Below are 13,819 nucleotides of genomic sequence, written 5' to 3' on the forward strand. Positions count from 1 at the left end.
CCAGAACCTTTGGCTCCAATCAGAAACTAGCTTATCCAAACTACGCAACGGATCATTGGTCTGATTGGTTGAAGGACTATCCAAGTCATTTGTCATTTGAACGATGCCCATTGATCACGCCTCTTGTGCAGTAAAAGTGCAGCCTCCCCATACTAATGTTCAATCTTAAAAGATTGAGCTTAGTATGGTGATAGCCAGACTACATGTTTGCAACTTTAAATGCAGACTAACCGAGAGTCTTCTCCTCTGGCTCTTAATCCATTGGGACGCGTTCCTTTTTGCCTAATGTTATCTTCTTGCACAGTAGAAGATAATATACAACATGTAACGTGCAGATTAAAAAAAAAAAAAGATTAGCCATCTTGCCATAAATTCTCGGAGCAGTTTGGTCACCTCGATTGACAGTGATAATAACAAACTCAGCAGAGAATTCCGCGTGGTTCCTGACGCTACCGACTGCATAAGCACACACACATACTGTAACCCAAAACTGCTTGAGTGGCCTGTGCACAGAGGTTGAGTCAAAGTGCGGGACTTAAAGAAGTAGTGTGCATCAGTGCGCGGTATGAGTTGAAATAGGCTAGTATTCATTTCCAAATTTTTTTTTTAATGGAATGTGGCAAATAGTTTTTTCTCTTCACTTTTTTTGTGATCCTTTGGAGCCAAAATCCAATCTGCAATTGGCCAATTGCAAAGGCAAACGAAGGGATGTGGAACATGATTAAGAGACTAAGAAATAAGTTATGCATGTCGTTGCAAGCTAGTTTGACTGTTAATAAACTGACAAAGAAAGTTACACTGTCCATGTAGGCTAATGCTAGCCTGGCCCTGCCCGACTCTTTCATCAAGTGAATAGAGTCTGGAAACTCTCGATTTGTTTGCGACGCTTGCATCAAGAGAGGCACTAATTTTGAAATCATTGGTTCAGCCCTACCAATCACATTGATCAGAGATTTCCAGAGTTCATAGTTATGTACTACTGTAAATTGTTATTTTTGTCAGTTACACTCTCATTTTTTGAATGTAGATTTCTGTGATTGCCTTTATTTTTTACCTTTAGGTCTTACAAAAGGTCTACATTTATACTTAAAATTTATACCTGTGATTAAGGCAGTGGGAACCCTTGTCAACACTCTATTCAATGTATTCTCAGATACAGACAGCTTGTGTTGGGTTGTATGTGAGTGTGAAAAGAAGACTCGGATGACACAGTCTTCAAGGGTTTAAAGGGTTTAATTTCTCAATTGTTGACTGTATGGTTTCAACACAAAATATAAAGAATATTCATTACATTACTTGGCTTAACAATCTGTTAAACATGTAGCCTCTTATGGCCTGTGCAGACTACAAACTTTATTGTCTTCCACGGTGATCTTTTACGATTAACCATGTCAGAGAACCACAAAATCTTGCCGTGTCTTGGCCGTAAGACTGGCCACATTACAAGATCTATCGTAGCCTTCTCATCGTGTGTCATCACAGTGTCAGTGTCAACATGGGGGTCGTAGAAGATTCCCCCAAAAGTCTGACATGCTAGACTTTTGGTTGTAACGTCATGAAATGTCGCAGGCGATAAATCATGGGTCGTTGAATATGTCACATTACAAGAAGCTTCCTCCTTCAGACGCCGTTCCCGACTTTTCATATTCGGACACGACACTGGAAAATTGTCGACCACGACACTATCGTGGCAAAATCGAGCTAAAAATGTGTAGTCTGCACAGTTACACAATATGGCCACCAGAACAGAAATAACTAGAATGTTAATGCATTTGCAAATGTATGATGTAAAATATCATACAGAGTAGAGATAGTTATAATGTTGTTGCGAGGATACATATGATGGTTGCTATGCTGGTTGCTAGGGTAATCATGTAAGTTGCTATGGTGGTTGCTAGGTTGTTGCTAAGGTACTTAAGATGGTTGCTACAGTAGGTGGTGGCTAGGGTAATTAATATGGTTGCTATGCTGGTTGTTAGGGTAATCATGTTAGTTGCTATGGTGGTTGCTAGGTTGACATTATAATGGCGATGTACACCTTAGCTAACCTCTCTTACACCATAGCCTAAATGTTGATTAGAAGAATACAAGGTATATGCAAATCTTCAGTCTTAAAGAGACCCTATGCAACTTTTTCATAGTCGTAAAATCGCTTAGAAATCGTTGTGTTGCTTGACTGACCAGTTTTATCGAAAACAGTCACATTTCCTCCCGCCCCTAATGTCCCTATCCGCTATTACAACCTTGCAACTTTATGATGAACGATCGTCTGCTGTTTACATCTGGAAGTCAGAGACGCGTAAGGAACAAGAAGAACCACGCTTGCAATTTATATATTTATATATAGCCTATATATGTATAAATATACACGCTAAAGCTGTCGGGGAAGCTCTGCAGAGAAATATGCAAGCATAAAACGAGCGAAAACGAAAAACGAACCCGAAACCAGAGATGAAATCGCCAATCCTGCATTGTTCCTCTTTAAAAAAGTAAATCGTTGTGTCTAGGTAGGCCTACATACATTGATATAAGAATAATATTGAAACCAAAACAATCATTATATGAAAACTAAATGTACCGCATAGCGGTACAAAACATGACTGCCGCCCAGTATTCTCTCCACAAAAATAAATGACACTTGACAATTTGTCTTTATCTCCTACTCCGTCCCCTACCTTTGTGTATGAAAATGAGTGCGTGCATTGAGTGTGTTTGTTTTTGTGCATATGTGTGGTTCTGTGTGTGTGCCTGCATGTGTGTCTGTGTGCATGTACAGTAGGTGTGTGGGGGGGAAAGGGAAAGTTGGCTTTGCTGACCATTCTGCCTTTCACTCTATGTACAGAAATGCCACAATAGGCGAGGACATTCTCTGTTTCACTGTTAAGGCCAGACTACAGGTATTACCAACCAGATACCACCTAGCGTTATGTTACCCTGAAAATCACCATGCACGCTGCATAATGCATTCTAACTCTGACCACCTTGAATCAGTTCTTTCATATTGTAAATGGTTGTAGTATGTACAGTACAAAGGACTCTACACAGCACACCATGACTGTTGATCTCATTGCCAGTTCTGTTCTGTTCAGCCTAAATTATTAATTTATGGGCGGCCAGAAGGAAGCTCTACTATGAGCTCAACCAATGCTCTGGAAAATGTAGCTCTATAAAAGCTACTGCACTACATGGTCAAAACAGCTAAGCTATTGAAAAGCTATCTGCCTCAGAAAATAGCTACGCTACCACCAAGCTACAGAAAAATGTAGTTAGCCAGTTGTTCTAAAGCGCCCCCACCCTTGTCATTCCTATATGAATAACAGACACAAAAGGAGCTGTTCAGGGGCACGAGTGGTCTTTGTGTTCATCCTCGTCTTCACAGACTCTTTCTCTCTGTAGCGCCCTGCGTAGAGCTGACAGGAGGATGTCGCGGTTGTTCAGGACGTTGTAGGAAGTGAGATCCATCAGCTTCTGGAAGTCCTCAGGCTGGTAGGCCAGTTTCGTAGTTTGGTACGGTGAACCTTTAGTGCTGACGTCCACGTCTCCTTGTTTCAGTTCGTCTGCACCTTCTCGCTGGACACCTTAACATATCAAGCAAGAAGATGAACTTTTCAAATTAAAACTGAGCTGAACAACCACTGGCTTATTTTTCCAAGACACAGTCAGTACACTGAAAGGTGTAGAAAACAGAAGAGGGCGGACCCTGAAACATTGAGAGGATGGCCCAAATACTGGATAACAGATGTAGAGTTCACACTGCTCATGTTGACCTCCCCCTCATTCAACTCACCCTACCCTTATTTATTTTACTTTTCTATTTTATTATTTGTATTATTTATTGCAAAGGCACACTGTTTTTGGGAGCAATAAATCTGCTGGGCTTTACTGGTCACTTTATTTCGAACTATTTTGATGTCTTGTCTCGCATTGGTTTTTCAAGAGTTCCAAATTTGCAAATAAGAAGTGTGATACATACACTAAGAAAGATGAGCGATAAAAAACCCTCTGAATAGAATTGTTTTCCTGTCGAATGTAAAATAGTCCACTAACCTGGGGCTTTGAACTCTCTGAAGGTGAGGTTGACCATGGGGAAGTGAACCACAATGGGAGCTTTGGGATTATTCTCGTCCTCAAACACGTACACCTCCTTCATGGGCTCTTTCTCCACACGGCTGAAATCGACTTGAGGGAACGGGATCTTGTGGCAGGTGCAGTGCTGCTGGGTGTTCTTCAGCACCTGATATGCAGTTCATACAGTTAAACACACACAGTTAAACACGGCTGGTGAGAAAGCTTGTCAGTTGTGATTACTATGGGGTCAAACATGGATTCTTAAAAACAACATAGCACTGGGTTGGAGGTGGTTTTTTTTAATCTCTTTTAAACAGGAGCAAGGAACAAGACTGTGGCTTGTCTTTGCTCACCCAGACACATCTGCTGACACTTCAAATGTATCACCGTAGTAGTTATACCGTCCGTAGATGGTGAGCCATTCCACTAAACGGGAAACCTTTTAGTAACTTGAGTTCAAGATAAAGCCAAATAAGGCCTTCAAATGTTGCAAGGGTCAGTGAAATGTCTTATCGCTATCACAAAATGTGGCTATTTCAGAACATACAGTAAGCTATAAAAGCTCTCAGAGAGAGAAAGAGAGAAGGAGCTGTCCTTAGTCACTCCGGGCTGCAGAGGTAATGATGAATGAAGAAGAATGACGTTTCAAGCAGAAGTAGTATTCTTTGGAAACGTATGTGCACATAAGCGTCCACCTTGCATTAATACAGAAGTTTGTAAAAAAAAAAAAATGTCATTACCTTAGCCCAGGAGGCAAAGTTTTCAGGGCAGTTTATCAGTGCAAGATTACGCAAAAATTACATTTTTATTCATTGGAATGGGTGAAACCATGAGCAAATATTGCTGGTAAGGCACTCTACTCCTAATTGAAGGTTCTCAGGCAGACGTCTTCTCTGTTCTTTGAACTCACGTATTGTTACATACCTTTGAACCAGAGTCCAACTGCCCATTTGAAGTGCTGCTGAGGATCTGGGTGAGCAAAGACTGCCACCTATCCAAACCACAGTTTTTCAAAAACAAGGGTCTTGGGCAAATGGACTTTTAAAACACTCCCAAGTGTGATTCATCTAACAGACATCCAGACCAGGGCTGTACGCTGCGAGCACCTCGTCGCAAATGCGAGTAAATATATATTAGTGCTAATTGAAAATATGAAATGGGAGCACAGGTGCGAGTACTGAATTCAACCCTTTTATTCGCATTTTGCTCCTAAAAATTCAAGTGGATCAAAGTATAGGCTAGTACAATTTTCGCGCATCTGTATACAAATTTCATAGTTGACAACTCTAACGCTCCTGGCTGGAAACTCACGCTTTCAGCATCAACCTCGCTGTCTCTCACACACGCAAGAAATGTCACTCCAAAACCATTCTTCTTTTTCTTCAATCTGTTCGTTATCAGTTGGTGACTTTGTAGCGATTACCGTTGAAACGGCAAACCATGATAAGAATGTTGACTATATATATAGCCTACAATTAGGCTACCGTGTTCATTTAAAATATTATTATCACGGTTGATAAACACGGTGTGGAAACCGTGTTAGCTTCACCCCAGCCTGAATTTGACATAGGCCTGCCTGGTTGACTTCTATGAAAGAAATCCGACTGGTTCTGTTGTCTAAATTATGGATTTAACCACGATTTGGTGTAGGCTACACCTGCTTTAAAAAGGCGGAACATTTTCATTGCAAATGTGCGCATCATAGCCACTCTGCGTCTTTGGAGGTTATGTTCACATTAAATCCATTCCACTAACGTTATCCGAATACCCTAACGTTTTATTTTGAGCACTGGTTGTCACTCATTGGATATAACAGATATAGCCTACCAAACTCCAAGACGAGTCATGGTAGAGTAAGTTAAGCACCCAGCCAATTAAACATGACCAAGGAAAAAGTGACAACTCACGATGCCATGCCATGGTAGGCTAAATCAAGTTAACGTTACTGGACAGTGGACACTCATCTTTTCTATTACACCAGAAATATTTGTCTTTACCTTTGTTAGTTTTTTGAACATTTAAGTTATTTAATGAAAACATGATAGGCTATCCTTGAACTATGCTTGACTCTTTTCCTAAAACCGAATGAAACCTAATTATGTTCACGTACATCTTAAAGTGACAGGCACTCAATTAGACCTACACATCACCCCTGTAATATCATTAAAGACAAGTGTAATCAATATGAAGTATTCAGTTTACTGAATATTTTAAGCTATAAGTAATTATGCAGATCCTAAAATGCTATAAATTGTTAACAAAATGTATACAAATTCTGAATTCAAAATATGAAATAGAAACAAGACAAGCCATTTTCTGTGTGTGTAGGGTTTGAGCAGAGACTATGATTGCCACTGCTGTGAATGATCTGTATCCTGCTTAAGGCAAGAAGGTTTTCAAGGAAATTTCATAGTGCTCCTAAATTTTTTTCTGTGCTCCTAAACTTTTTAATTTAGGAGCACCTGTGCTCCTAGTGAAAAAGCTTAGCGTACAGCCCTGATCCAGACAGACAGATAGATGGAGTTTTTATTGTCTACAAGGGAAACGTGTCATACATTGTCTGTACAAAGCCTCGCAAACATATAAGTAGCATAGACACATTGACAGCATCATCCCAATCCACCCTATGCCCAGGGAACAGACTCAAAGCAGACAGCGATCAAACAACAACAGAGAGGCGGGCACAGAAAAACAGCAGCTGTCCATCTGGTTCATCTCATTACTGTTGTACTGTATCAAGTTGGGCCCAGTTTCCCCATAACGATGGGTCTATGCACCTAACAGATTGATCTTCCAAATGTTTATTTGGTTTATCCATGTTTCCCTAATATCTTTGAACATGCTTGTTGATGGTACTGAATTGGTTATGTTTGTAAATAGACATCAATGGGTCCTTTAAGACAGACCTGCAGAGAAAATTAACAATACAAAATTCGAAAATGTTAATACACATACCTCAAATTGATCCACATCCCAGGAGTAGTTGAGGGACAGGATAAGGTCCATGCGTCTGTGGGCTCGGAGCACAGGGGGGATCCCCGTGTTACAGGAAAACGCAGAATCCACCAGATTCAGGGTGTGGTCAGTTGGGGTCAACTGGTTTGGGTACTTGTCAGGATGTGTGTCTGGACAGGACAGGAGGAGTACATTTACATTTACAGCTTTACACACACACACACACACACACACACACACACACACACACACACAAAGGCTACTAATATAATATAGGCACATATTTGAATTACATTTTGTATTTAATTTCACTTATAGAGCGGCAAAACATTAAACATGTATCATGGTGCTTTACAGAGTGTTAAACATTCAGAGAATGTTTATGTGCTAAATATGTTTAGCACATACTGTATGTACAGTTAATATTACATACCTCAATTTTTTTATTTATTTTTTTAATGCATGTTTTATTATATTATGTAAAGACATTACTTTGCCCAGTGGTGAAACCAGACTTGCTGTTGTAGTCCCAGTGGAGATAGAGGCCTCGCATAAAGTTGTAAATCTGGCTGACGACTGGTCGGCTGGTGAAGAAGCCAGTGATGCTCTGTGTTATGTAGGAGGCTGGTTTGATCAGGAAGGTGTCAAGTGTGGACGAACTGCTTTCTGTCTCTGGAGAGGGAGGACATACCTCAGAAATCATGAGCCCACATGATCAGCCACTACACAACACACTACACATGATCAGCCACTACACACCACACATGATCAGCCACTACACAACACACCACACAACACACACTACACATGATCAGCCACTACACAACACACATGATCAGCCACTACACAACAATACATGATTCAGTACAACACAACACCCAGCCCTACTTTACACATAGCACTGCACAACAAAACACCATAAGGCACTATAAAGCAAAATATTCATGCATTTAACCTTTATTTATTCTCAGTTAATTGAGGGTAGTCCTTATTTTCAGTTAAGCCGAGATGACAGTAACAATGAAATAACAAGAGATATAGTGTAATAATTGTGGTAAAAAAAGTAAAGTCCAAGGCTTATTAATAAAACAAAATAAGATAAATAATAAGATAACCTCCATAACATTATAGAGACTTTGCATTACTAACTGTAGCTTATTATACAATGTTAAAATGAGCACCAGTACCTGTGTTGGTGACATCCCCACCTAGCCAGGACGGAACATAGCCAGTGGCATGGTGCCACACATCAGTCAGGCTAATGGAGAAAACACTGCTCCAGATTCCTAGGAATCACACACACCCACACATCAGAAAATGCATATAGATTAATAAGCATGCTGAATATCAACACATCAAAATAGCTTTCACTCACTCACTCACACATATATACACACACACGTACACACGTGCACACAAGCACACGTGCACGCATGTGCGCACGCATAAACCTCCTTAATCGCTTCATTCATCTCTTACCTATCAGGAAAGGCAGTCGAATCTCTGGTAGTCTCTTGACCCGATGACCTAGGAAGTACTCACTGCCAAAGTCCTCAGTGGATACAAATGCACCATACTTGGGAAGGCCGACCTCATATGGGTTAAATTCACACCACTCTGCAATGACAGGACATGACGGTCAGTAACACACACACACACACACACACAGGTCTCCATCTTGAAATCCGCTGACGTCCGTTTCCGAATCATCAAAAAACAAGGAGCATGTATTTCCTTTGTAATTCAGTAAACAACTGCATTAAAACCTTCCTTTACAAGATACAGTATACAGTATATTTGCTGCACTTCTGAAACGATTTAATGTGTGTTAAAGAGTCTCATGCAGAAATATAAGTTCAATTTCACTGCTGGTTCCGTCTATGAAACTAGTAAAACGTCAAATTTGTAAATAGACATCAATGGGTCCTTTAAGACAGACCTGCAGAGAAAATTAACAATACAAAATTCGAAAATGTTAATATACACTGACACAGGATAAGGTGTCAGGGCCCTTAAAGGGATAATCCGGAGTGAAATGCACTTTAGATCCATTTTTCGGACTATTGGGAGTACAAACGTTGAGTTGACACCAAAATCATGTCATTCGGATGTATTTTGAGAAAGTTTGAGTTCACCGTTTTTAGCCAAAACTCGTTAGCCTGGAAGTGACCGGGGCAAGTCCTTTCGCTGCTACAAAACGCTATTTTTATACCTCTTCTACTGTTCCAAACAACACTACACTTACGTGGTAGTGAGTAGAGGGTCCCTAAAGCCAAACCGAAGTATCCCCACGTCTTTATGTGGTCGGATAGAGAGTCCAGAATGAATTTAATCGAGTCAGTACCTTTCCGGAAATGTCGCTGCTGCAGCTGGCAACGCTTTAACAACACTTTATTAACATTTCCGGAAAGGTACGGACTCCATTAAATTCATTCTGGACTCTCTATCCGACCACATAAAGACGTGGGGATACTTCGGTTTGGCTTTAGGGACCCTCTACTCACTACCACGTAAGTGTAGTGTTGTTTGGAACAGTAGAAGAGGTATCAAAATAGCGTTTTGTAGCGGCGAAAGGACTTGCCCCGGTCACTTCCAGGCTAACGAGTTTTGGCTAAAAACGGTGAACTCGAACTTTCTCAAAATACATCCGAATGACATGATTTTGGTGTCAATTCAACGTATGTACTCCCAATAGTCCGAAAAAATGATCTAAAGTGCATTTCACTCCGGATTATCCCTTTAATATATAGCAAACTAGTCATTAACTAACCCTTTGTTAATATTTGTTAATTGTTACTAAATATGAACAAAGTGTTAGTTAATGACTAGTTTGCTGTTTATTAAAGACCCTTATTATGGAGTGTTACCAGCTTAATGACAGACATTGAAAACGTTTTTTTAAAAAAACATTGAATACCTTTTAAAACCTTTTAAAAAATGTAAATGTATTTTGTTTGTGTGTGTGTGTGTGTGTGTGTGTGTGTGTGTGTGTGTGTGTGTGTGTGTATATTATATACACATATATGTGTATGTGTATGTGTATGTGTATGTATATATATATATATATATATATATATATATGTATAATCTATTTTAAATTGCATTATTTTTCTGTTTTTATCTGTTTTTCATTTGCATTATATTTTTGTAGCACTTTGAGATTGTCCATAATATACAGTGCAATACAAATAAAATGTACCTACCTGCTTCTGTGACACTGCCTTTAGTCTTTGTGTTCACGGCTGTGTAGATGGGCAGAGGATTCTGTCCCTCTGATACCGCCCTCTTCTGGTCAGAGAGGGTAGTCTCCCATTTCTGAATTTGCAAGGAGCAGAAACTTGGCTCTAGGATTTGCAGAACCTACTGATTGCTGATAGAGTAACATTAAGGTTGTGTACTGTAAAATAAATGTATCAAATTTGGAATGAACCATGCTGCCAAAAGACTTTGAAAACAAAAAAAAGAAATTAAATTTGTGAATCAAACCTTGTGTGTATAAAATGTGAGAGATACCCAAGCACAAGGAATGGTCAGGGAGTTTTGGCCAATGATATAACTTTGAAGTATTTGAAATTTGTATGTTTGAAATGTAATCATTTTTAAATGTAAGCCTGTGTAAGGTATGTGGTGACTGCAGGTGCACAGGATGTTCATATAACCACACAAGGGTAGGTTGTCTGCTAAGCTCACTCAAGACAAACCACAAAAGAACACAAGGTGCTCAGAGATATCTGAATGGAACAATACCCAGAAAAGCACACATCAATGTGGCTGATCAGTATCCTGTGTAAGGGTCATGGCAAGGTAAATCATCTGACTGTCAAAAAAACGGTTTACACCAGAATCGGGTGAAGTGTTGGAGTCTTAGGGAAAGGAGTATAACAAGAGAGAACAAGATAAGTTCGAGGCTTTGGGCTTTTGGCTTTTTGGCGCTTTTTCGAGATGTAGCGACAGAGTTGGAAGCGGGCTGCTGGGACCTGGTGGGGGGTGGTCACGCAGGGTCGCTTCTTAGTTAACATGGGAAGAAGACAGAAATACTTTTGTTTTTCACTTTATTTTAACCATTTTTCCTGTTGAATTTTTGTGTTTTTTTGGTTGTTGCTTTTGAACCTGCATCGTGATAGGGTTGTTAACCTTTAGTCAGTGGGTTTTTCTTTGTTTTTTATTTTGTATTCCAGTCCTATTTTTATACCTTATTACCTTTTACTTTTATTGGATTTTCACTTTACTATTACATTTATTGAAACCAAAAACAAAAATATAGCCGCAAGCGGCGATGGCGGGCCCGAGCACCTGCGGTGCGGAGACCTGTGACATTTCGGAATCTAACAAATCAACATGTGCGTGTTGGTGGGCATGTGCATGAGCAACACACATGCCCATTAAATTTGGTCAATTTTCCTGAATGTATGTGTCAACCACAACAGACAACACGCTAGGTGGCGCTATAGAGTCCCTAAGCCACACCCCAGGCCAGAGCTCTATCTCTGACTATCGATATCAATAACGCACAAGCCCACCAAATTTGGTTCATTTTCGTGAATGTGTGTGTCAACCACAACAGACAATGCACTAGGTGGCGTTATACAGTCCCTAAGACACCCTTGGCCAGAGCGCTGTCTCTGAATAGCTATAGCAATAACACACAAGCCCACCAATTTTGGTTCATTTTCGTGAATGTATGTGTCAACCACAACAGACAATGCGCTAGGTGGCGCTCTAGAGTCCCTAAGCCACACTCTAAGCCAGAGCTCTGTCTCTGACTAGTGGTAGCAATAACACACAAGCCCACTAAATTTGGTTCATTTTCATGAATATATGAGTCAACCACAGTACACAACGCGCTACGTGGCACTATAGAGCCCCTAAGCCACACCCTAGGCCAGAGCTCTATCTCTGTATCCATATTTAGGGCCCGAGCACCGAGGTGCGGCCGCTGTAGCAGCGGCTGCACCGTAGGTGCAAGGCCCTATTGCTTCTGCTCAGATTATTATTATTATTATTAGGGCCCGAGCACCGAGGTGCGGCCACTGAAAGTGGCTGCACCGTAGGTGCAAGGCCCTATTGTTTTTGCTCAGATTATTATTATAGTTTTTTCCGTCTTACCTAACTCCTTTTTTCACCAACTTGGCATGCTCTAAAACTCTTGAAATTTGGCAGCTACGTGTGGAATTGGTAACGCTACTCAGAACCAGAGCTCTGGCCTAGGGTGTGGCTCAGGGACTCTATAGCGCCACCTAGCGCGATGTCTGTTGTTGTTGACACATACATTCACGGAATTGAACCAAATTTGGTGGACATGTGTGTTGTATGAATCTGAACAAGTTTTACATTTAAACAATATAGTAAATATTAAAAGAATTTGAATTATATGAGATTTTCTGATTTTTGCACATCAAGCATTTTGAAATACTTCTCCTAGACGGATTATCGAAATTATGTCATTTCATCAGTAAAATGATCTTGAGGGGTTGCCCAAGAGAAATTGCGACCAGATTTTTGAATTTCAAAAGTATATCGAAATGGCGAAGGTTTGAACCTAGGTGTCTTATAAAAGGAACAAAAAGTTGGTGTCATAGGCAGAAAACAGTGACTAATTTGGATGAAATGTAATGGAGTATTAGTTAGTGTGTTTGTAGTGACAGTCATACACAAGTTTTGATGTTGTTCAATGTGGTGTTGATTGTGTCACTCAATAGCACATTAATGATCGTAGTTGACACATAGTTTCACCTAAAATATTTTGAAGCAAGTATACGAATAGTCATATTCATATCAACCTATGCTGTAATTTTGACTTTAACCATGTTGACAGAAAGTGAGTTATTTGTTTATTTCAAATTTGCCCATGGTGGGCTTTTTGCTATCGCCCCCCTCTCTGCCCTTCTTTGTCTGTCTCTCAGCTGGAGGTCTCTCTCCTTCCCCTCTCTCTTGCAGCTCACACACGCACGCACTCTCTTATTAGCACATACACATTGACACACGCGCGGCTTCTCTCTCACACACACAGACACAGACACACAGACACACACACACACACACACACACACACACACACACACACACACACACACACACACACACACACACACACACACACACACACACACACACACACACACACACACACACACACACACACACACACACACACACACACACACACACACACACACACTCCCTCCCTCCCTCCCTCCCTCCCTCCCTCCCTCCCTCCTTCCCTCTGGGCAGCTGTGGCCTACTGGTTAGGGCTTGGGGCTTGTAACTGGAGGGTTGTCTGTTCAATCCCCGACCAGTTCACCACTAAGGTGCCCTTGGGCAAGGCACCTAACCCCTCACTGCTCCCCCAGCACCACTGGTTGGGCAGGCAGCTCACTGCTCTGGGTCAGTGTGTGATTCACTTCACTGTGTGTTGGGCAGGCAGCTCACTGCTCTGGGTCAGTGTGTAATTCACCTCACTGTGTGTTCGCTGTGTGCTGTGTATGTTCACTAATTTGGTTAAATTGGGTTACATGCAGAGAAATGAATTTCCCTCACGGGATCTAAAAAGTATATATTGTATTATATTGATCCATTTGTCTCTACCCCATCTGTCTGTGGGTCTCTCTCTCTCTCTCTCTCTCTCTCTCTCTCTCACAGCTGCATTGCTTCCCCTCCCCCGTTCTTTCCACACACACACACACACACACACACACACACACACACACACACACACACACACACACACACACACACACACACACACACACACACACACACACACACACACACACACACACACACACACACACACACA

The 13,819-nt window shown here is 41.0% G+C and overlaps 1 protein-coding gene across 1 annotated transcript in view; it reads right to left on the reverse strand.

Moving 5' to 3' along the window:
• Positions 1-1,214: 1,214 nt before the first annotated feature.
• Positions 1,215-13,819, reverse strand: part of LOC134063779 (cytosolic phospholipase A2 zeta-like) — a 66,455-nt gene continuing 53,850 nt past the window's right edge. Inside the window, exons 14-20 of the mRNA XM_062519486.1 lie at positions 10,227-10,338; positions 8,503-8,640; positions 8,211-8,309; positions 7,516-7,695; positions 7,024-7,193; positions 4,048-4,234; positions 1,215-3,578 (exon numbers count right to left, since the gene is read on the reverse strand). Of these exons, the coding sequence (XP_062375470.1) occupies positions 3,337-3,578; positions 4,048-4,234; positions 7,024-7,193; positions 7,516-7,695; positions 8,211-8,309; positions 8,503-8,640; positions 10,227-10,338 (1,128 nt within the window). The 3' untranslated portion in view covers positions 1,215-3,336. The remainder of the gene's footprint in view (positions 3,579-4,047; positions 4,235-7,023; positions 7,194-7,515; positions 7,696-8,210; positions 8,310-8,502; positions 8,641-10,226; positions 10,339-13,819) is intronic.

Source organism: Sardina pilchardus, chromosome 18, assembly GCF_963854185.1.
Source record: "Sardina pilchardus chromosome 18, fSarPil1.1, whole genome shotgun sequence".
Classification (NCBI taxonomy): Eukaryota; Metazoa; Chordata; class Actinopteri; order Clupeiformes; family Clupeidae; genus Sardina; species Sardina pilchardus.